The sequence below is a fragment of the Ursus arctos genome, unplaced genomic scaffold, assembly GCF_023065955.2.
Source record: "Ursus arctos isolate Adak ecotype North America unplaced genomic scaffold, UrsArc2.0 scaffold_32, whole genome shotgun sequence".
In the NCBI taxonomy this organism is placed as follows: domain Eukaryota; kingdom Metazoa; phylum Chordata; class Mammalia; order Carnivora; family Ursidae; genus Ursus; species Ursus arctos.
Window position 1 is genome coordinate 18,277,880 of NW_026623008.1, and position 22,779 is coordinate 18,300,658.

The 22,779-nt window shown below is 41.9% G+C and overlaps 1 protein-coding gene across 2 annotated transcripts; it reads right to left on the reverse strand.

Moving 5' to 3' along the window:
- Window positions 1-1,981: 1,981 nt before the first annotated feature.
- On the reverse strand, window positions 1,982-6,583 carry RSRP1 (arginine and serine rich protein 1). Of its 2 annotated transcripts, XM_026517015.4 has the most exons (5): window positions 6,391-6,583; window positions 5,614-6,197; window positions 4,376-4,527; window positions 3,022-3,105; window positions 1,982-2,436 (listed from the first exon to the last, which is right to left on the reverse strand). In XM_026517015.4, the coding sequence occupies exons 2-5, from the start codon at window positions 6,134-6,136 to the stop codon at window positions 2,317-2,319; spliced, it is 879 nt and encodes a 292-aa protein (XP_026372800.2). In that variant the 5' UTR covers window positions 6,137-6,197; window positions 6,391-6,583; the 3' UTR covers window positions 1,982-2,316. The 2 variants fall into 2 exon arrangements, 1 of the variants encoding a protein (XP_026372800.2); XR_008956769.1 differs by lacking the exon at window positions 1,982-2,436 and having other exon boundaries at window positions 3,956-4,527; window positions 6,391-6,579.
- Window positions 6,584-22,779: the final 16,196 nt, after the last annotated feature.

A 22,779-nucleotide genomic window follows, 5' to 3' on the forward strand; every position in this document is an offset into this window, starting at 1 on the left:
TGAAAAGCGGCTAGGACAAACTGAGGTGTGCTTTAAGTGTAAAATACACGCTGATCACAATACCTAGTACAAAAAAAGTAAAATGCCACTAATTCTTATAATATTGAAATGACATTTTAGATCTACTGGGGCAAAAAAGTTACACTAATTCTTTTACCTTCTTCAATATGGTTCCTCATTTCCACTAGAAAGCACTGAATCTAGTCTCTTGGTACAATTTCGCACCATCAGCACCACCTTGCTATACTGTCCACCATTCACACGGGAACAGGTAGCACACCTGGGCAACTGCATCCCACTTAACCTAATGAGAGCCAGTCTGGGTTTACACACACAGTACATTATCTTCTGTGTTACAAAGCCCAGGACAGAGGAAACACCACAGACCCAGCTAGACCCAACAGACAAGGTGAACTTAGACAAGAACACTGTTAGTACCTGATAGGGCAATTATGGGGAAAAAAAAAAAATGAATATAAACCATACTCTTTTCAGGACACTAGACAGTAAGAGAAAATGAGCCAACAGACTTAAGAAATGAAAGAGGAAATAGCAAAGCCTCAAGTGTGCTAACAGGAGAAGCTGATGGTGAAGAATGTCGAAGATAAAAATCACTGCAGAAGTATCCGAAGTGGCAATTAGCCAGACCTTTCTTATATACTGAAGGAGTTTGGCTGAAGAAGCTACATGACTTGTCCAGTCACTTAGCCGTTAAGGGCAGTATTCGAATACATGTCATAATCAGAGCGAATGCTGTTACCAGCGAAACAAAGGTGAAGAAGATTGTTACCACATCAGAAATTCTTTTCCAAAGTCTCCCTCACCAGGAAATCCTCTGCAACTTTGCTAAGGATACCAACTAAAGATACTAACAAGGTGTTCATATTAGCCACATTTTCAGTTACAACTCAAATCGTCATGTTTTATTGAATTTGGCTGTAACCAGGCCAGCCTACCGATGTTCTCAGGTCTCCTTAGAATAAAAATGAACCTACAGCATAAACTTCCGTACTCCTTTAGGAACATGTCCCCCTCCTGGTAACTACTGTTAACCTAGATGTAAAATGGACATGTTTACCCAGAGGAGCAACCCTTTCTTACAGGAATTTCCCCTGTTCATTGTCCATTTACACTTTTCATAAGGTCAAATTTTATTACAGCAGCTCCTTCCCACACAATGTTTCAGGATAGAAACGTTCTATTATCTGTACTTTACGGTAACACAGCCACTAGTCTTAACACTTCAGAACTGGCTAGTAGGACTGAGAAACTGGATGTAAAGTAATTATACGTGGGGCCAGTGGCTGTGTTATTGGAAAGTACAGGTAAAATACTCGACAGCACAGCTTTAGTAAACAGCAAATTAAGTCCCACTTCAGAACCTTCCCTACTGTCCCTTCTACTTAAGAATTCAGGACTTTGCCTGTTTCTTTTCCTGAGTTATTTGTTTTGTCTCTAATATTCTGCCTATCCTGTTCTCTACCTTACCACCCCTGCCTACTGGAAATTGGTTTATTTCCTAAATTCAAGAGACTACCCAAGTTGGTGGCAAAAGAGCTAAAGCAAATAAGAAAAACATACTTTCAAAAAAAAAAAAACCATAATAAAGAAATGCAGCTAACATCACAGATTTTAGAGCTCAAAGAGGCATTCCATTTCTACCTCTCTGGCTGAAGCTTCCTGCCCTAAAACTTGTAGTTTAACTCATCTAGGACAAAACTATGTCAGAATTCCATAAATTTTAGGCCTAACTTCTCAAAATGAAGACCCACATCAACTGGGAATATTAAGATTCAGCTCTGGGATGGAGAACTGAGTTTTAGCATTTCACACAAACTCCAGGTAAGGTCAGTGAACCCTATGCTGTCAGTCCATGGATTGGGATTTGGGATTAGCAAGGCTTAAACAAGAGACACTTTACGCTTCTTTAAATAAAGACTCATTACGTAATATATACACATACATAACAAAGTGACACAAATTTAAAAAACAAGAAATTTATTAACAAATATAAACAAATCAATTACTGTTCTTATAAATTTTGCTTTTGCATAACTAACTGATATCATACAAAACATTTACAATTCTATGTACAAGACTCCCACCTGTATGAATCCTCTGGTCCGTGTGTTATCTCTTATCTATAAAAGAAATCTAAAATGTTAATATTTAAATATTAAGGATTTACATATTTCTGTGTCATTGTTCGTAATTGCAACAATTACCACTAAATGACTCCCAGAGATGGAATAATGCCAGGAACACACATTTGCAATAAAGTGCATTTCAGCCAACCTTATAATTAGTTTTCTTTTTTTAGACAGGTACCCACAGTCCATATGGACTTTTTTTCTCATCTATTTTGGGGAATCCTGAAGAGGTCTCTTCAGCAGTAGCTTTAGCTGATTTCTGAAGCATTGGTTTTGCTACAGAATTCTGTAAGAGAAGAAATTCTTAAGTTAGCTATGCAAACACATACATTGTACTCAAAATACTTGCTTTTTACAAAATACACTAAGTAATTCCATTAAAGATTAAAACTTGAGACACCAACCAAACACAAAGAATGGACCCCACATTTATCACATGATCCAATCAAACTGTAAAGCCTACTTTAAAAACTACTAGGAAAAAATCAGACATATGCAAAGTATATTACAAAATAATATGCTGAAAGAGTTTTCAGTTTTGTTTAAGCCTTGGCTGATTTTAAAATATTCTGATTACAGGGTTTTCTGAAATGTGCTTTTTAAATAGTTCAACAAGTACAGAAGGAATGTGCAAAAGAAAAGTAAAATACTGATAGGAAAAATGTATCAGATACAGCAGGAGCCAGTATACCGGTCACTTGTAAGAATGGTACAAAAAAATTATGAATGGTTTATTCTATCTGAAGTGGTTTAGTAGACCCCTAATTACCACCACAAAACCAATGAGCCTTCCAACAAAAATAAAAGCCCACATAATAGAATTATGCCCCCAAGTCCAATTTTTGAGTAGTCAATGCCTAGATATACTTACATTAGAGCTAAAAACTATGCTTTTTTGCTGGGAAGGCTTTTCACTGGGATTTTTAGTTCCATCTTCTCCTAGTTTTTCCGACAGCTAAACAGGTAAGAGAAAAAATACTTTTAAAAAACCATACCCTTGGTTTACGGTACTGTATAAAATGCAGCCCAACCGTATATAATAAATTTAGTTGTAGAGACACAAATCGAATTGGATCTAATCATACAGTTAACAGCCTAAACAACATTAGTATTCCAGCTTTCCCCTTAAAACAAAACTGATTCAGTATCAGTTTAAGAAACTCTTCCCCAATAAAACAGTATAATATTCCCCTAATGCAAATTCAATTAACTCTGAAAGTAAAGTCATACCAGAAAGTACCTAGTTTCAAAAGAACTAAGGCATTTGCCAGTTGGAAACCTAACCATATGAAAAAAACAACTCTACTAAGATCTTATTTACTACTAAATACTTAAGCAAACCCACATCTGGGTTTGAATGATAGGAAAGATGTTCTCTAGATGATCCTATCTTAACTAAGATTCTATCAAACTCATAACTACCTTAAAACCTTGAAGGCTATGAATTTTATACTTTCTATTTCATATAATTAAGACCAGAGTGCAATTTGCCAATGCATATCCTGCACATTTCTGGAGAATTATAATAAACTTATCTGCAAGTGAAGCAGGCCTCTTCTTCTGTAATCTCTCAAAGCATCTGGAATATACTGCATATATTATGAAAAGGACATCTGTATCACAGATGCCCCACCATTACAAAATGTTTAAAAAAAAAATTTGTCTTCAGTATCTTATCAAAATGGTACCTATACCAAATTCTAGCATGCACATGGATCTACCAACAAAAAACTAAACTTTCAGTGTGTGAAAGTAAACTTCGAATCAGTGAAACCTCTGATGCTTTTGCCCATGTTATCAATTACCAACAGATTTTCTTCATCAATGTCTGGAGACCACATTCATGATTTCTATAAGACAGAAATAAAGCAGATAAACTATACTGTATGCTGAATACAAAATTTGTGGGAACATAATGCTGCAAATGAAAGCTACAGATAAAATACTCCATAAAGGCTAGTGAGAAAAATTCGATAGCTATACAGAAATCGCCAAATACCACCTACAACTATGAAAATGATTTGTACTGTGTCACATGAAAATAAAGATCACATATCTCCCATTTTCATGGGGGAGAGACTCTTTCTAGAGCTGCTATTTTGATCTTAACAAAATATATTTAGGTTTTCCAAGAAGCACTCTAAGATAAATCAAATAAAAATGGCTAATTAGATCTTTCTAACAGTTTTCTCAAGATTTTGTTTGGATAAACCTAGAATACTTACCTCAAACTTTGCACCACTGTTTGGCACAGCTGTTCCATGGTTCGTCTCTTTAGATTCAAGAACTTTTCTGATACTAGCCGGCAAGTCAAAGTTAGCTGTTCCTAAAGCTTTTGCTGCATTGGCTTTCGCTATCTCTAACAGCTCCATTCGATCTACAAAAACAAGACAAGACATTCGTTTACCCTCTTAATCCTGTAGTACTTTCCCCAAAGAATGCCAAATCACAAAACAAGCTTGTGCTTTATTTATTTAGGCTAACAATAAAGACATTTAAATATTTTTTTAGTGGGTAAAATACAGCTATAACAAAAAATTCTCTACCTCATTTTTTGCTGAGAAAAGCAAGCATGCATCCTTAAATAATCTCAACTGGTTTTCAGTTGTTTACCGAAGGCCTGAATTTCCTAATTGTTTTCCCTTTCTCTTCAAATCTGTCTCTCTGAACATCAAGTTCTTTTGTAATAGATTTTACACACGGCGCAATTGTCACAATGAATGAACCAATACAGATACATATCTAAATCCATTTCCAAACTCCTAAAAGTTTTAGTTTGCGTGTCTTTTTCTGTTCTGTATCTTATCCCGCACTAAAACAATCATCTGTATTAAAATACTGGAACTGGGGTGCCTGGGTGGCTCAGTCGGTTAAGCATCTGCCTTCAGCTCAGGTCACGATCCCGGGGTCCCAAATAGAGCCTCCTATTGGGCTCCCTGCTCAGCAGGAGTCTGCTTCTCCCTCTGCCCCTCACCCTGCTCGTGCTAATAAACAAAACCTTAAATAAGTAAATAAAATACTGGAACAAAATCTATTTGTTTCAGTAACAGGGTACTGAGGAAAAAAAGTTTTGATACTCTTCTTCCCACTCAATAGACAACAAAAGCTTAAGCCCAATAATGTAAGTCACTAGTAATACCTAAAAAGGCTCCACTGAGAAGGGCCAGCCACTAGGAAAAAGATTTCCACCACCGCAAGCTATTTAATACCACAGTCGACTTCTAACCCCCAGGGGAAAAGAACGTCCACTTTAAAACTGGGGACCAAATAGAGCGCTTTTAATTGCCCTTAATCTGCTTTATGTGTCCCTTCCCTCTTTGCTCCCAACAAACTACTAAAATTACAGGCGCCAAAAGCAATGGAAACAGCCACACCACACGGCAACTTTGGTCCCCCAGCGTACTCGTGCTGTCGCCAACCACGTACGAGGGTGCGATGGTAAGATTCGCGGCAGATGACTCACCCTTCTCACTCAAGCGAAAAGGGGTGGGGCTCCGCGACCTGGTCCGGGACCTAGCCCTCCAACTCCTGCGTTCCTCCGGGCACACGGAGCGGCCGAAGCCATAGAAGCGCCGCCCCCGCGGCAGCGCGGAGGCCCGTCGGTAATACGAGCGCCCCCGCGAGCGGGACCGGCTGCGGGAGCGGGGTCGCGACGGCGACTGGCGGTATCTCCCGGACGCGCCGTAGCGCCTGTCCCGGTACCGGCGGCCGCGGGAGCGCGACCGGCTGCGCGAGTAGGAGCGCGAGTAGCGCCTATACTTCCTCTGGTGGAGCCTCCTGGACCAGGACCTGGACCTGCTTCTCCTCCGGGTCCGAACCCGCGACGACGCCCGGCTCGAGCCGCTGGAGCCGGACCGAGCGCTCCCGGAAGACGAGCGGCTCCTGGACGCCGAGGACAGGCGGCTGGACCGGCCCGACCGAGACGTCGAGGGGGACTCTTTGTCCTGCAGCGAACCGGGCCACAGGTGGTTCACGTACTGAGACATCTCGGCCCGAGGCTGCAAGCTTCCCTCCGTCTCTGAGGATCCCTGCCCGGAAACTCGGCGCCTAAAAACAACCGGGGGGGGGGGTACCGGAAGTGAGTCGCGCGGACGGGCCCCAAGCCAAGAAACTAACTGAGCCGCTCCGACTCCGGGAGGTGGCGACCCCAAAGGCCAGCCGGCCCGCCCTGCCATTGGCCCCTTTGTGCGTCACCCCCGCCCCACGTACCTGGGACCGACCCCGTCACCAGGAAACTTACCACCACAGGCCGTCAACGCCACACCGAAGACGAAAAGAAAGGACCAAAGGACGCCTTCCTTTCGAAGTTGAGGACGAAGAGAGGACTTTCGAAGCTTCTCTTGAAAAACAGACTCACAACCTCCACCGCCGACCTTTCAATCCGCAGATGCGTCGAAAAGTACCAGAAGCCGACGCGCAGAGCATGCGCAGAAACGTTGGCGTGGTGGGCGTGGCTCCCCTCTCGCCCAACCGCCGCCCTTTCCCCCCCAATCTCTTCCCGCGCCCCGCCCCGCCCCGCCCGCTGTGCCCAAAGTTCTGGACGCGCATGCGTCATCGTCCCCCGGGGGGGTGGGGGCGGAGCTGCTGCATCCGGGTACCTGTGAGCCTGTTTTCTTTGCTGAAGCTGGTGGTAAAGAGGGATTTTCGTGCGGCCCAGTCCCGGCTGTGCGACTGTCTGCTGGGCCGATGCAGACTAGGCCGTTGCCTCCGCCCTCTGGGAAGTGGCAAACTCGGGCTGAGCCTCCCTGGATGCTTCACGGCCACTTCTTCCTGACCAGTGACCAGCGGTGGAAGAGAGCGATCACATGGGGACTCCGTGGAGCTGCGGGACAGCGCCCCTCCGCGGACGTCCCAGGATCTCTGTCAATGCAGTGTTTACTTAGAAAAGGGGGCTTAGGTTAAGAAAGTTGGAGACAAGCAGGACACCCACAAGTTGACCTGTAACCAGGGGGTCAGAATGACGTCTGAGAAGTCAGTGCCGAGGACTCTGTGCTTGGTGTTGGGGATTAAACAATGGTGACTTATTTCCGGGGATTTGTAAATAGGATACATTCCAAACATACTTGTGCTTAATAAAGCATGATAATTGCCCTGAAACAACTTTTCATTGAATGAACTAATCACATCTGTAAATAGAGTCATTATATGAGCTCTTTGCAAGTCAAGAGTGGCGGTTTAAGTAAAGTTACTTTCTTGTGTGGGCGATACAAATTCTCTCTTGTTGATCTTCAGCCCACATCCACGAACAGGCGAAGAAATGGGGGGGGATAAAAACCTTATCACAGAGTCTGCACCCACCGTAACCTGCCTTGGTACTGTCCACAGTATCATCCATATCTCTAGGGGAGCATCGTGATGGAAATCGTTCTTAAGGAAAGAAATGTTTCTTTGAAACATTCTAAGTGGTATTACAAGTAAACTGAGAAGACACAGTGCCCAACTGCCAGGAACTTCTCCTGAAATTTCTTCTGAAGCTGTATGAGTGGACAGAAAAATAAAATGAGTTTCAGATTTGACAAGTGTAAAAACGATGTGTTGGGGAAATACAGGATGATGGAGTCTGGAGCTTTTGATTGTTAAAAAGGAAAGGGTGGTGGAAGTCACTGTAAATGGTTCAAAATATCAGTCAAATGTGTGCCTAAAATAAGGTGAGTAGAAAAATCTTGGATGTTAATAGTAAGAATATTGGAAACAATGGGTATGTTCCTTGCCCTTGTGCATGATATTGGTATATTTGTATGTAGAATATGTGTAAGTCTACCTGAGTTAAAGTCTGCAAGAAATGTGTTTCTTTTTTTTCTAAGCAATACATTCTTCTCTGAACATCTATCCCCTCACTTGATTCAAAATCCAGTTTCAGTTATCATTAAAGCATCTTGCACAGAATTTGTAGGCTAATTCAGGCAAAAATGACATCTTTACAATAGCACATCTTCCCACCCAAGAATGTGATGCTTTTCTACATTGATTTAAAATTGTTTAGGTCCTTCACTGTGGTAGGCAGATTAATGGCTCCCAAAGATGTCCACACCCTAATTCCCAGAACCTGGCAGTGTTACCTTACAAAAGGAATGTTGCAGATGTGATTAAAATGAAGGACCTTGTGATGAGACTATCTTGAATTATGGGGGTGGGTGAGGTAGGCCCAATCCAATCACTGGAGAGATCGAAAGCCTGAGAAAGATGGCACTTCCTGTTGCTACTTCTGAAACGTTGAGGGCCATCTCCAACAGCCTGAGAGGCCTCTAGGACCTAGGGTCTGCTTCTTGTTGACACAGACCAAGGCAATGGAGATCTCAGTCCCATAACCTCATGGAATTAAATATTGCCAACACCTGAATGAGCAAGGTGTGGGAGATTCTCCCCTAGTCTCCAAAAGAAACACAGCCCTGCTGATGCCTTGACTTTAAGCAATATGAAAGATTTTTTTTCACTTGATAGGTAAATTCAACCCACTTACATTGATTGGAGTAACTGCAATGTTGATCTTAATCACTCTCATTAGTATCTTATTTATTTTACTTTGCTTTTTTCACTTTTTCCCATTTTATTTTGCCAGCCTGATCAAGTTTCTCTTTTTTCCTCCCCCTCACTGTTCATTTAGAGGTTCTGCAATGCTTCATGTCATTAGTGATTTAATGGCTTTTTATCTCTACCAAATATTTTAGCCTTTTTCTCCTCTCCTCCTGTCTTCTTCCACAAATATTCATAGAATGTTTATTATATTAGATGCTGTCGGGTAAGTTGAGAAAAATTTAGTGGTCCTTTCCCCCAAATTAAAATTTTTCATTAATTTTAATGACAGCTAATTTTGTAACAAGTGAGGAAATCTGAAGATATATGAAGTAAAAGCTGATAATCCATTCCTTGGAGGTATGAAACCCTCTAAAAGAGGTCCCCATTATTTTGCCCATAAATTAGAAGTAACCAATGTTAACAGTTTAGCAAGTGCCCTGTCATCTTTCTCCAAACTCTTTCAAATAGACAAGCATGTGGACTTTTATGAGTATGGACTCATTCTAAAAAAATTTGATTTAAAACTTACTTTTATGACAGTATTCTTTGAGATATATCATATATATCTAAATTATGTCTATTTATCAGTGGTAAAATATTCCATAGTCTAGAAATATCAGAAATTAATCTTTTATCCCTTATTGCTTATTCATGGACAGTCATGTGGTACCCAGTTTTTCCACCACTAAAAACTATGCCTTGGAACCAGTGTTGGATTCTGAAAATGTCAGCAGTTGCAGAGCTCCTCTGCATGCCAGGAATGCTCCTAATCCGTGGTTTCAAGGTCAACAGAGCCATGTTCAGGATACGACCTGGAGCAGCTGATTGCAATTCATACCCCAACACTATTTGAGGAGTTACCTCCAACACACGTGACGTGGTAGCTCAGGGGTGAGCTCAGCTCACCAAGAGACAGGATCAGAGGAGCTTTCAACCAAGGAGCTCATCTGGAGTGAGCTACAAAGAGGAAAAAGAGCTCGGAGTGATTCTGACATAGAAGACATATTCATTGATCTTATATCACACGCGAGTTGACATCCGACATCTCTGTTGTTAGAGCTGCTGTAGAATCGTTAACTACAGTCACCAGTGCAACATTCAAGGCAAGTCACACAAAGATCGATGAACTCCAGTCTGATGTGACAATCCTGTGTTCAGTATGTCCCAAGGAACTCCTGCCATTGGTTCAATCATCATCCATGTGGGCTCATGCCTCCACTGCCTCCAATAGACATAACTAGGCTGTTATTCCTTTTTTTTTTTTTTAAGATTTTATTTATTTATTTGACAGAGAGAAAGCACATGCAGCGGGAGCAGAAGAGGGAGAGGGAGAAGCAGACTCCCCACCGAGCAAGGAGCCCAATGCAGGACTCAATCCTGGGACTCCCGGATCAGGACCTGAGCCGAAGGCAGTCACATAACCAACTGAGCCACCCAGGCGCCACAAGACTGTTATTCCTACTGCTCCTCCTGATAACCATTTCTCAGGTTGGTAGCTCTGGCATGGAAATATCAGGCATACAGTGCTGTTCAAGAGGCACCCCTCAATTTATCAAGCTTAACACATCTGTTTCCTGCCATGAAGACTTACACATGAGGATGTTATCTGTAACATCACCATGGAAGCTGCTCCTCTGTCCCCACTGCAGCCACCATAGAGAGGTGTTGGGGATTCTGTACTGTCATTTGGTTTTGAAGAAGCCAGGAGAGCACGTGAGCAGCACACATCCAGATGTGTATCTGCCAATATCATTCCTGATAACCCACAAAGGTGCAAGTCCCAGTGGTGGTATTACAGTATAAGGACTGATCCATGCTTCTGCCTACCTAAGAATGTGACATTCGTTTCCCTGCCTAATGGCCACCCAAATCTCTTGCTTGAGAATTACTCAACTCTGCAATCAGTGCACACCCTGCTCACTAGGGTCCTGCTACTCAGTCAGACAAGCTGTCTCGGCCACACTCACCTGAATGTCGAAGGAACCATAATTAACCCTATGTGGATTATGTTACACAACCTTCACAAGGAATTTGACTCCCATAATGGCACAGTCATGGGAGGCAAAATAACTAGAGAATGTCAACTGGCCCAGAATGGAAACAGGAGAGGTATCGCACAAGGCTACGCTATTGACGCTGTAAAAGGCTTCTTGTTCAAAGGTTAGATATCATGCAGTCTGCTGCATGCCAGCTCCCTCAAGTCCTTTCACAGCCTTCACTTGACCATGCTTCATTTTTGCTGCCTGGGCTCAAAAACCAAACAATCTCAGGTACTGTCTCAGGAGACTGGGCACTTGTCTGGCCCTGTGTAAAGATGCACTGTTCTGTCTTCAACCTAACAACGGATGGCCTTTGCTTCAAGGTACAGTGCAGTGAAGCCATGACGTTTTACCAGCTGGATAGGATCTTATATAGTAATTTGCCTTCCAGAGGCAAAGGTTGACACATATCAACTAATCTGGCCAATAAAACAAATGTGCCTTGCGTAGTCACCCCGACCATTGTCCCCATTTTCAGCAACCATTTTGTCAAAGCACATTAATGGGTAAGTTTTTACTGGGAGACATCCGTCAGGATCTTACAGCAAGCTCTTGTGCTGGATCCACTGTATTATGCAAGTGGACCTAAATCTGATTTCTCTAGAATGTTCCATGCATCTCACGATCAGTGCACCTACATGAGTAGTACTTTATGGCACATTAGATTACCTTCATTTACTTTCCTCCATCCACAAGACTGGCTTGGAGAGGACCTCGTGCGCAGCTTGGCTGGGTGGGATTTTAAACCTTATAAGACTTGCAACTTTGCTAGGAACAAAAGTCACATGCTACTTTATTTTTTTTTTTAAGATTTATTTATTTATTATAGAGAGAGTGAGCAGAGAAGGGGAGGGGCAAAGGGAGAGGGAGAGAGAGAATCTCAAGCCAGCTCCCTGCAGAGTGTGGAGCCTAATGCGGGGGGAGGGGGGCTCTGTCTCACGACCCTGAGATCATGAGCTAGGTCAAAATCAAGAGTCAAGAGCCGGACACATCACCAACTGAGCCACCCAGGTGTCCCAGTCGCATGCCACTTTAAGTAGTGGTACTTTTACTGTTAAATCATAAAGTCTCAAAAGTGGAATTGCTGGCACTGAGAAATACATAGAATTGTTGGATCATTCTATTGTACACCTAAAACTAGTATAACGCTTGCGTATATGTTAATTATACTTGAATAAGGAAAAAGAATGAATATCTGGGTTAAAGGGTCTACATGATTGGATGCCTGGGTGGCTCAGTTGGTTATGCTTCTGCGTTCAGCTCAGGTCATGATCCCAGGGTCCTGGGATTGAGTCCCACATCAGGCTCCTTGCTCAACTAGGAGCCTGCTTCTCCCTCTGTGGGCCACTCCCCCTGCTTGTACTCTCTCTCTCTCTGACAAATACATAAATAAAATCTTTAAAAAAAGAAAGGGGGTCTATGTGATTGAAAATATTGCTGTATTATTTCCAAAGAGGTTGTAACAAACAATATATGAGAGAAAGCCTTTCTGATGCCCCAGACCAGTTCATTTCCCCCATTATAGGTTATTTTCCTGTGCCTCACATTATTAGCATTTATCACAATTGTAATAGTGTTAATTCATTTTGTATCATTTTCCTGCTAGAACATAAATTACATAAGGACAGCCTTGTTTTTATTGAACACCAGCATTCCAGACAGCGCACTGCATATAGTGCACCCTCAGTGTTTACTGAATAAACAAATGAAACCGGATCTCAAATAAGTCTTGAAGGATAGGCAGAGGGAAAGGAAGGGAACATTCTAGAGAAGGACAAAGGTCTTAGCAAAATCTTGGAAATGGAAATGCCCATTTTATTATTCGGGCACAGAAAATAAGTGAACTTGGCTAGAGCAAAGAGTTTGTGGTGGGGAATTTGGGGAAGATAAAACTGGAGGTGCAGAACTAGGGCAGCTTAGGATGAGCCATAAATGTGAACGTCCGATTCTCAAGCAGCAGGGTCCTAGTTTGTCAGAAATACTGAACTGCCCTTCCAAAGCTAACTGGACAACACTGAAATGGTAAATAGCTTGACTTAATTGGATTGGAAAGAAGAAAATACTTGCAGGATTTGGGTAATAAAATTCAAAAGGCTTTTAATTTTAATATATGCTCTCCTTAAACAGACACCTAACACAGCTTTACTACAAAAATGCATAATCTCACACCTTATTATGCGCTATAGAATAGCGCATAGAATCCCCCTTAGTGAACATATTTAGCTTCCTTTTCATGACTTCCAGAATCCTCTGTTATGAGGATTTACTAAAGGAATTTTAAACTCTTTATTTTTCCTTGACATTCTGCTGAAAAGATTTCAATTAAAACTACGGGAAACAACAGGGCATAGATGACACTGACAATAATGGTTTCTATGGGGTATTGGGAAGAAGACCAGTAGGCTCAAGAAAAAAGTGGGAAAACAGGAGTCAAGATAGGTTTAGACCAATTAGAATGATCTTAAAATTGAAATATAATGTTTTGCGGCACCTGGGTGGCTCAGTCAGTGAAGTGTCCAAATCTCGATTTCAGCTCAGGTCATGATCTCGGGGTCTTGAGATTAAGCCCCGCATCCAGCTCTGCACTCATTATGGAGTCTGCTTGAGCTTCTCTCTGCCCCTGCCCCTCCCCCTCAAATAAATAAATAAAATCTTTAAAAATTGAAATACAATGTACTTACCAGAACATTCATCCTTTAAAGTATACAATCCTACGGTTTTCAGCATATCTACAATGTTCCAGACATTCACTAATTCCAGAACTTTTTCATAACCCCCAAAAGAAATCCTGTACCCATTGGCAATCATGCCTCATTCCCTTCCTCCCCAAGGGGAAATCTACTTTCCATTTGTATGGATTTGCCTATTATGGACATCTCATATAAAAGGAACCATATAACATGTGGTATTTTGTGTCTGGCTTCTGTCAGTTAGCATGTTATGTCACAACATGTATCCATACTTCATTCCTTTTTATGGCTGAATAATATTCCATCATATGGATACACCACCTTTTGTTTATCTGTTCATCAGTTGATGGACATTAAGTTGTTCCTACTTTTTGGCTATTATGAATAATGCTGCTATGAGCACCCATGTACAAGTTTTTTTATGACCATATGTCTTCAGTTCTCTTGGATACATACCTAAGAGAGGAATTGCTGGGTCATTTGATAATGCTATGTTTAACTTTTTGTAGGATTGTCAGACTGTTTTCCACAGTGGCTGCACCATCTTACATCCCCACCAGCAGTGTATGAGGGTTCCCATTTCTCTACATCCTTGCCAACACCTTATTTTCTCTCTCTCTTAATTTTTAATGACAGTGGGTATGAATTTAAAGGAGTTTTGGTATAAAGAAAAGCAAAGAGTTGGGCTGGTGGCTAGAGAAGGTGGTTGGATCAAGCTTTGTTTTGTTTTGTTTTGGTTTTGTTTGAAGAGGGGCTATATTGTATATAGCATATTTGTATACTGATGGAAATAATCTTGTAAGAAAGGGGAAAATGGATGATGTGGGAGAGTCATTGGACAGTTGTGGGCTCCATGTCGTAGGAGTGAGGATAGGTCTAGTGAACAAGGGGAGGAGCTGGCCTTACATGTGAGCACAGACAGTTTACCCAACACAACGGGTGGTGCTAGGGTCTAAACGTTCCTGCCCCCTCCATTCATATGCTGAAATCTGACCCCCAACGTGACTGGATTAGGAGGTGGGTCCTTTGGGAGGCAATTAGGTCATGAGAGTGGAGCCCTCATGATTGGGATTAGTGCCCTTCTAAGAGACTCTGGAGAGATCCCTCACCCACTCCACCATGTGAAGACCCAGTGAGAAGTCATAAAGTCTTCACCAGAACCCAACCATAATGGCACCGATCTTGGACTTCCAGCCTTCAGAACCACGAGAAGGAAATCTTTGTTGTTATATGCCACTGAGTCTGTGGTAACAATTTGTTACATCAGGCCAAATGGACTAGGACAAGTGGGAAGACAGGGTGTGAGTACAGGTGGAGGTAGGACAGCTTGGTGGTGAGCACTTGTAGAAGTCCTCTTGTGATTTTTTTTTCCCCAGTGAAATAAGCAGCTGCGATTGAAGAGAGGCAGGAGTTATTGGAGGTGTGAAGAGAAAGAAGGTCCAATACAGTCATCTCAGGTGACAGTGACTAGACGTAGGACAGTGAGGCATCACTCAGAGCCACCTGAGGTTGTGATTATAAGTTTAAAATGAGGCCAGTCAGTATTATTTTTTTTCCAGCATCTGATCTTCTCTTACCATATTAGAAGTTATCAGTTTTCAATGAATGGAGTTAATACTGAGTTGACGTTACATACGCAAAAGACATTTTTCAATCTGCTATTTCTATGTTAATTGGAAATGGTTCATGCTAGAGTTTATTAAAGTGAAGGACTTTAGACAACAGCAAAGAGTAACACATCCTCGTTCAGTTTTTCTGTCCAATGTAATTAGAATAAACAACGATTTTATTTTAGTGCTATTATTTCTCTTGAGGATAATGTTGCTGAATAAAGAAGGATGTGGGGGCGCCTGGGTAGCGCAGTCGTTAAAGCGTCTGCCTTCGGCTCAGGGCGTGATCCCGGCGTTCCGGGATCGAGTCCCACATCGGGCTCCTCTGCTGGGAGCCTGCTTCTTCCTCTCTCACTCGCCTGCTGTGTTCCCTCTCTCACTGGCTGTCTCTCTGTCACATAAATAAATAAAATCTTTAAAAAAAAAAAAAAAGGATGTGAAACTGACTAGTTTTGAATCTTTCCATCTCCATATTATTTTCAGAAAAGGGGGAGACTAGAAGTAAATGGTAGCTTCTTTAAGGATCTGGTATTCTCTAGAAATTTCTGGAATTCTGAATAATGCTTAGCATCCATGCATTCAGTCGGTCAACAAGCATTTTCTCTGTATTTCCTCTTTTACCAGTTATAGGAAAAAAAAAAACTGAAGTAAATATGATTCCTACCTTGAAATACATCCCAGGCATCTGGATATTACATTGTTTTTAGAAAAGGCAGATATACTTTTATTTGAACCAATTCTTTTAGAGAAATTGGTTCTATGTAGTATCACATAAAATTAGCACTGATAAAGAGAGAATGTTATGAAATTTGTAACATAAAAAGTTAAAACGCATTAGTAAGTTTAATACATTACATATAAAATCGTTCTGGTGGGGCCTCTACTTTTGTAACCGTGACCAGTTGCTCCTGAAGACATCAATCGTGTGCTACCTGGAATCTAAATGAGAGTATGCTATTAGAGTCTTAAGGTTTTTATACTTTCCTTCAAAGAATTAACAATTCTGTGAACCTGGTAGTGCTTGTGTTACTGCCACGGAGTCCAAGGGCTGAGCCGAGTCCTTTGAGTGCAGGACACACAGACAGACAATGTGTGGCAGTGTTTAAGCAGCTGCCACACTTCGACACATTGATTGCAAATGCATCCCAGGATTGTATTTTTCTATTGCTCTGTCACAGTTTGTCTGCCAAAAAGAATATGGGAAACGAATAGGCAGTTTTCTTGCACAATTCTTAAAAAATGGTCAAAAGGAACTCCATTGCTGAAGAAAGGAATAAACACAATTTGGTCCCTGAACATAGCTGTATGTGGTTTGTTACTGCGGGGAATCTTAGCTTGGTCAAAGGATTATTTTCATTGAAAATTCTGAAAGATCAAGGTTCTTTTTGGGTCCAGAACCCTTAAAAAATAAAAACAAAAGATGAACAAGCTATCAAATTACCAAGGTTTCACTTATATAGCTATAATTACAGATTAAAAATTTGATTGTGAATTTGTTTTTCCAGGACTTTTAAATTATGAGCATTATAGGAATGAAAGAGAACCAACCTATTCGTTCTTTAAAACTAAATACAATTTTATTTCATGGATTTTTTTTCTCATATAGTACATAAAACAAGGAATTTGATGCCACCCCGAAACATAGTGGAGAGGGTGTGTACCTTCCTTATTATCCTTCACATTCTAAGGTGATTAATATCTTCACTCATGGTGATTGATATCAGACTAGGTCGCTTAAACATTTTTTTTCACAGTTCTGGAGGCTGGAAGTTCAAGAGCAAGGTGCTGGCAGGGTCAGTTTCTGGTGAGGCCTCTTCCTAGCTTGCAGGTGTGTGTCACTGTGTACTCACATGGCCTTTTCTGTGTGCATGTGTGCTCCTGGTGTCTCTTCCTCTTCTTATAAGGACACCAAGTCCTATTGGATTGGGTCCCCACACATATGACCTCATTTAACTTCAATGACTTCTTTGAAGACCCTATCTTCAAATATAACCGCATTTGGAGTCAGGGCTTCAACATATGAATTGGGGAAGGGGGGACACATTTCAGTCCATAACAGTACTTATTAACAGACATTATGTAAACTGGGGCACCTGGGTGGCTCAGCTGGTTGGGCATCTGCCTCCAGCTCAGGTTATGACCCCAGGGTCCTGGGAGCAAGCCCCGCATTGAGCCCCCTGCTCAGCAGGGGATCTGCTTCTCCCTCTGTTCCTCACCCTCCTCTCTCTCTCTCAAATAAATAAATAAAATCTTTTTAAAAAAATAAAAGACTTCATGTAAAGATAATTTTATTTTGAGGTTACTGTCCTTGTACATAAACTTTCTCATCTTTTCTCTGCCTTTCAAATATGGTGCTATCACAAAGACTTTGGGGAAAATGTGATTCTTTATTTCCCCTGTTGCCATTCCATCCCAATTTACTATAACACAGATAGATCTATTGATTGCTCAGTGTATTCCAGGAATTGTCCCAGGTTCTGGGGACGCATTCATGAAAGAACCTTTGCCCCTGTTCTTAACTCATGTCTGATCAGACCTTTAGAAATTCAGAAAATTGCTACCTTCAAAGACGTCTAGGAGTTTGGGAGTCCCAGATTGTGAACCACCTGACTTAACAATTCAACTTGCTCATTAAAAAAAAAAAAAAGTATTTTATGCATTAATTCACTTATTCAACCAATATTTACTGAGTGTTAACTTTGAGCCTAAGACACAGCAATAAATTGGATAAAGTGTCTGGTCTCATGAAACTTGGATTTTCATGGAAGAGACAGACAGTAAGCAAATCAACAAAGACTATAACGTCAGGTAATGATAACTACTTTGAATTAAAACAAGGCTAAGGAGAAAAGACAACTTGTGGGGGAGGCTGTTATGCAAGACAGGGTGTGAGGGAAGGCCTCTCTTAAAAGGTAACATCTGAGCAGACTTGAAAGGAGTGAAGGAGCTCACGGTGTGGGGGTGTGGAGGGTGAACATTCCCAGTAGAGAGGCCAAGTTCAAAGGCTCGAGGGCAGGAGTGTGGCGTGTTTCAGGGCCTGTGACAGAGCAGAGCAAGCTGGGGGGAAAGTGATAACAATGAGGTAGCCAGGACCTTGAGCATGAAGGCTTTGTAGGATTTTGTTCTATAAGATGAGAAGACATTGAAGCATTTGGAGAACAGAGTCATAGAATCTGATTTGTATTTTAAAGCCTCTCTGGCTGCTGTGTGGAGAAAAGATGGGGGAGTGGAGGCCTAAGATGAAGGAGGGAGACAACTGCAGTGATCAGAATGAGGAACGAGGCTGGTCAGCACTTAAATGATAGCATGTGTCGTTGGCGTGTATGTGTGTGTGCGCGCCTGTGTGTCTGTGTGTGTTTTAAGGTAGGCCCAACAGGTGTTATTATCACAACTGATGAGTAATTTTTTTAAAGATTTTATTTATTTATTTGAGAGAGAAAGTGAGCAAGAGAGAGCGAGCACAGTGGGGGGAGGGGCAGAGGGAGAAGCAGACTCCCCACTGAGCAAGCAGCCCGATGTGGGACTCGATCCCAGGACTCTGAGATCATGACCGGAGCTGAAGGCACACACTTAACTGACTGAGCCACCCAGGTGCCCTGATTAGTAATTTTTAATCATGAAATGTTACATTAAAAAAAACATCAACATCTACAATATTCCTGACCAGTACTCCTCAAACCTGTCCATCAAAAACAAGGGAAGTCTGAGAAACTGTCACAGCTACTATATCTCAACCTTATTCTTAGAGCATTTTCAGTTGCAGTGGACTCTGTGAAGAGCGCTTAAGCTTTCTCTTCTAACTCCAACAAGCGGCAGTGCTACTCAAAGGCAATTTGTTAAAGACTTCGAGGCCTACGGCTTGAAGAAAACTGAGCTTTCATAGTCATCCTCTGAGGGAACAGGCTCCAAGTTTTACGTGATTTGCTTTTGGACATAATGAAGTAAATTGGGAGAACTGGTACTAACCCATATCCAGCTTCCATTTCAATTCTCATTCCGTCATCCATATGGATTGCACTTTAAAACGCTGCAATCTTAAACTTTAGTAAGATATTAAGAATTTTCTGGATAGCATTGTTGCAAAAGTCGGCTTTGGTATCCCACTGGCATGGGGTGGTAACCATAGTATAACTACAAGGTTGGAAACTTAAACTTGAGCAAGTTATTAGACATTTTCTGGGTAGAGGTGCAGGGTTTTGTCGGCTTTGCTCTCCTGTAGGCACTGGTGCTGGCAGTACGTGGCTAAGTCTCTGTGCATGAAGTCTCTTACCCTGCGATATTTACTTCTGTATATGCCTGAAGTTTTCCATTATCAGAAGTCAAAAATTATTTTTTATATTATAAAAAACAAGCCTGACAGGTAATAGGAGCTAGTTAGCAATAAGGTAATGAAGCAAAGGGCAGGTGGTACACCTGTAGATGTTACTTTCCTCTATACTGTCTTTCTTCTATTTTAGTGTATATGGACATAGCTGAACTCACTGCACTACCACCAGAACCTTCAGTATCACAATCTTACTTATGGCTCTAGGGTCTTATACAAATCTCCACCCCCATCTATGGGGTTTCTTTTTTTTTTTTTTAAAGATTTTATTTATTTATTCGACAGAGATAGAGACAGCCAGCGAGAGAGGGAACACAAGCAGGGGGAGTGGGAGAGGAAGAAGCAGGCTCATAGCGGAGGAGCCTGATGTGGGGCTCGATCCCAGAACGCCAGGATCACGCCCTGAGCCGAAGGCAGACGCTTAACCGCTGTGCCACCCAGGCGCCCCTGGGGTTTCTTTACAGGCAAGGCAGGAGTATTGCAAGGACTGGTACAAGGAATAAGCCTCTGACTTATTAAATCTTCTTTTATAGGGGTGAGATCTTTCTGGCGTCGGGTTTTACGGGGTATGGAGGAAGCAGTTTAGAAAGATCAATCTGAATCTTAAATGGGTTTGGTACTTCTGATTTTTTTCCCACATCTGTGGAAGAGGCCCACAGAGTATCAAGGATTTCAGAGGGATCTATCGCTTCTGCACTTCCAGCGAATTTAATAGTCTCCTCAGGACAATCAATTTGGACTTGGAGAACACATAATGCTTCAGTGTCTGATGATTCTGAAAACTCTAGTTCTCCTCAGGAAGATTTTATGTGGCCTCCTAATATAGAAAGCAGGTCTCTACCTAGGAAATTCACAAGGGTAGTGTCATGTATAGAAAGGTATGACTTTCAGAGAAAGGGCCAAGGGTAACAGTTATGGATTCCAGTAAAGGAACTCTCTGAACTCGACTAGAAACTTCCACTGCTAAGATATTTTTGTTACTCCAAGGTCTTCATGTATAATGGTGGGGTTTCATGTACAATGGTGGGGTGTAAAGTAAATAGAGTTGCTCCGGTATCTCTCAACACAGTAGAAATTGTCCCATTTAAGTGTAGTTTAATTTTCCTTGTTAATTTAAGGAATTATTGGAAGCAGCTTACCAGGAAATTCTTGAAGCCCCGTCACTGTTGACAGTGATCACCAGAGTCTGGGAGCTGAGGGCTCTCTCTTATGCGGTAACTGGATTGTTTAACAGGCCGTCCATTTAAAAGTGGGCAATTCTTTTTCCAATGTCTCTTTTGAGTACGGTATTGACAGGCATCTCTATCAACTGAGGCAAAACTTGGGGCAGGAGTGGATCTCCTGAAGTTGGGTCAAGGTCCCTGGAATTGTTGCAGCTGTAGGACCTAACTATTCATTTGATAGCCTTTTTTTGCTATTCTATTATTCCTTCAAAATGTTCAGCAGGAGGGGCACCTGGGTGGCTTAGTTGTTAAGCGTCTGCCTTCTGCTCAGGTCATGATCTCTGGATCCTGGCATAGAGCCCTGTGTCACACTCCCGGCTCAGAGAGGAGTCTGTTTCTCTCTCTCCCTCTGCCTCTCCTCCTGCTCATGCACATTCTTTCTCTAATAAATAAAATCTTAAAAAAAAAATGTTCAGGAATGACTGGATGGCTCAGTCAGTTAAGCATCTGCCTTCGGCTCAGGTTATGATCCCAGGGTCCTAGGACTGAGCCCCACATCAGGCTCTCTGCTTCACGGGGAGCCTGCTTCTCCCTCTGCCTGCCACTCCCCCTGCTTGTGCTCTCTCTGACAAATAAATAAATAAAATCTTTTAAAAAAATGTCCAGCAAGAGGTTGAAACTCAAGGAGAGGAGTCATGTTCCATTCAAATTCACGTTTCTTTACTAAATCATTGAGTTCTGTGTGAAGCCCATTAACAAAGTGGGCACACAGGACAAAACTAGTCCCAGGGTCTTTGTGACCAGTGTGTTGTCTAAATACTAACTCTAAATGAATTCAGAAATCTGCCACTGGCTCACCCATTTTTGTTTACAGGGTTACATCACAGCCCAGTATATTCTCATAGGAAAAACTTTGGGATTTACTTCAAGAAGCAGTTGACTTTTTTTTTTTTTCTCTTTCTATTTATCTCTAGATAAATAGTGGGCTTCTTAAAATTTTAGGTAGGGACTTCCCAATATATTTCTTGAAGGCATTTTTTTAAGATTTTCATTTATTTATTTGAAAGAGAGAGCACGAGCTGGGGGAGGGGCAGTGGTAGAGGGAGAGGGACAAATAGACTCCCCTCTGAGCACAGAGCCCAGGGTGGGGCTGATCCCAGAACCCTGAGATCTTGACCTGAGAGAAAGTCAGATGCCCAATCGACTGAGCCACCCAGGCACCCCTTGAAGCCATTTTTGAGCATCTTCTGGGCTCACTATCATGTTAACAAACCAGTAAAAATCAGGTAGTCTAGGTACACAGTCACCAAGGAAAATTTTAAGTTCTTCTATAATTTTAATTTTGTCCTTTTCAGGGTGTGGAAAATCATTTATAATAGCTCAAAGTTTGGTTTGAGACCAGAGTTTAAATTCTGCTGGGGCTAGGATCCCTGGTTCACTAGAAGGTCTTATCTTAAAGGACAGCTGATATTTAGGGGGTTTGGAGGGAAAGGGCAAAAAATCAAAGTGGTTAGTGGTTTGGAATAATCAGGTAGAGAGGATAAAGAGGAGCAGAGGGACTAGCTGGAAGTTGCTTAAGTCACTCACGTCAGAGGTTTGGCCTTCAGTTTTTCACTGGCTTGTTGTAATGATTCCTCTAGAGAGGCTATTTTAGAGTTGTTTTGTCTTTTGGAGGCCTCTATACCAAACAAGAAATATATTCCATTGTTTTTCCAAGATCCAGGAACATCTCTTTCGGGGTACCCCAAGGTGGACCGTCTTATTTAAGTTAAAGTTTCCCCAAAGTGGCTACTGAAATTCCACGTTATCCTATGTAGGGTGCACCCATTTTTCCAAAAAGGGACAAGATCCTGGCTGTTAAGTGGATATACATATAGGAAGCGAGAGTTTTTGAAAGAAGTGGGTAAAGAGTTTTAGACCACTTGGAACGAATCTCTGCCTTAGATTCTCTAAAATAGCTGTTAATCTATAGAGATCCTGAGAATTTTACTGCTGTCTAGAAACACAGGTAGTCATGGGTTTTTCTCCTCTCACAAACAGAAGGGTAACCAAGGAGGTTGAACAAAACACAGATATACACAATAAAGTCAGAGAGCTCAAAACAGAAAGAGAATGGAGCTCGGATCTAGGAGAGACTTGGCCTGGAACTCCATAGTCAGTGAGAAAGCAGTGAACCCAATGGGCTCATTAGGTATTGGCACCTGGTTCCTCACCCACCTGGGGGCTCTCTAGGGGTCTTCTTCAGATCCCATTTCTGACACCAAAAACTGTCAAAACTAAAATCAGA

Coding starts and splice junctions, on each gene's coding strand:
- RSRP1 (XM_026517015.4), bottom strand. CDS start 6,136: ATGTCTCAGTACGTGAACCACCTGTGGCCCGGTTCGCTGCAGGACAAA. Junction 3,106..4,375: donor ACAGTGGTGCAAAGTTTGAG/GTAAGTATTCTA, acceptor TTACCTGTTTAG/CTGTCGGAAAAACTAGGAGA. Junction 2,437..3,021: donor GCATAGTTTTTAGCTCTAAT/GTAAGTATATCT, acceptor CTTCTCTTACAG/AATTCTGTAGCAAAACCAAT.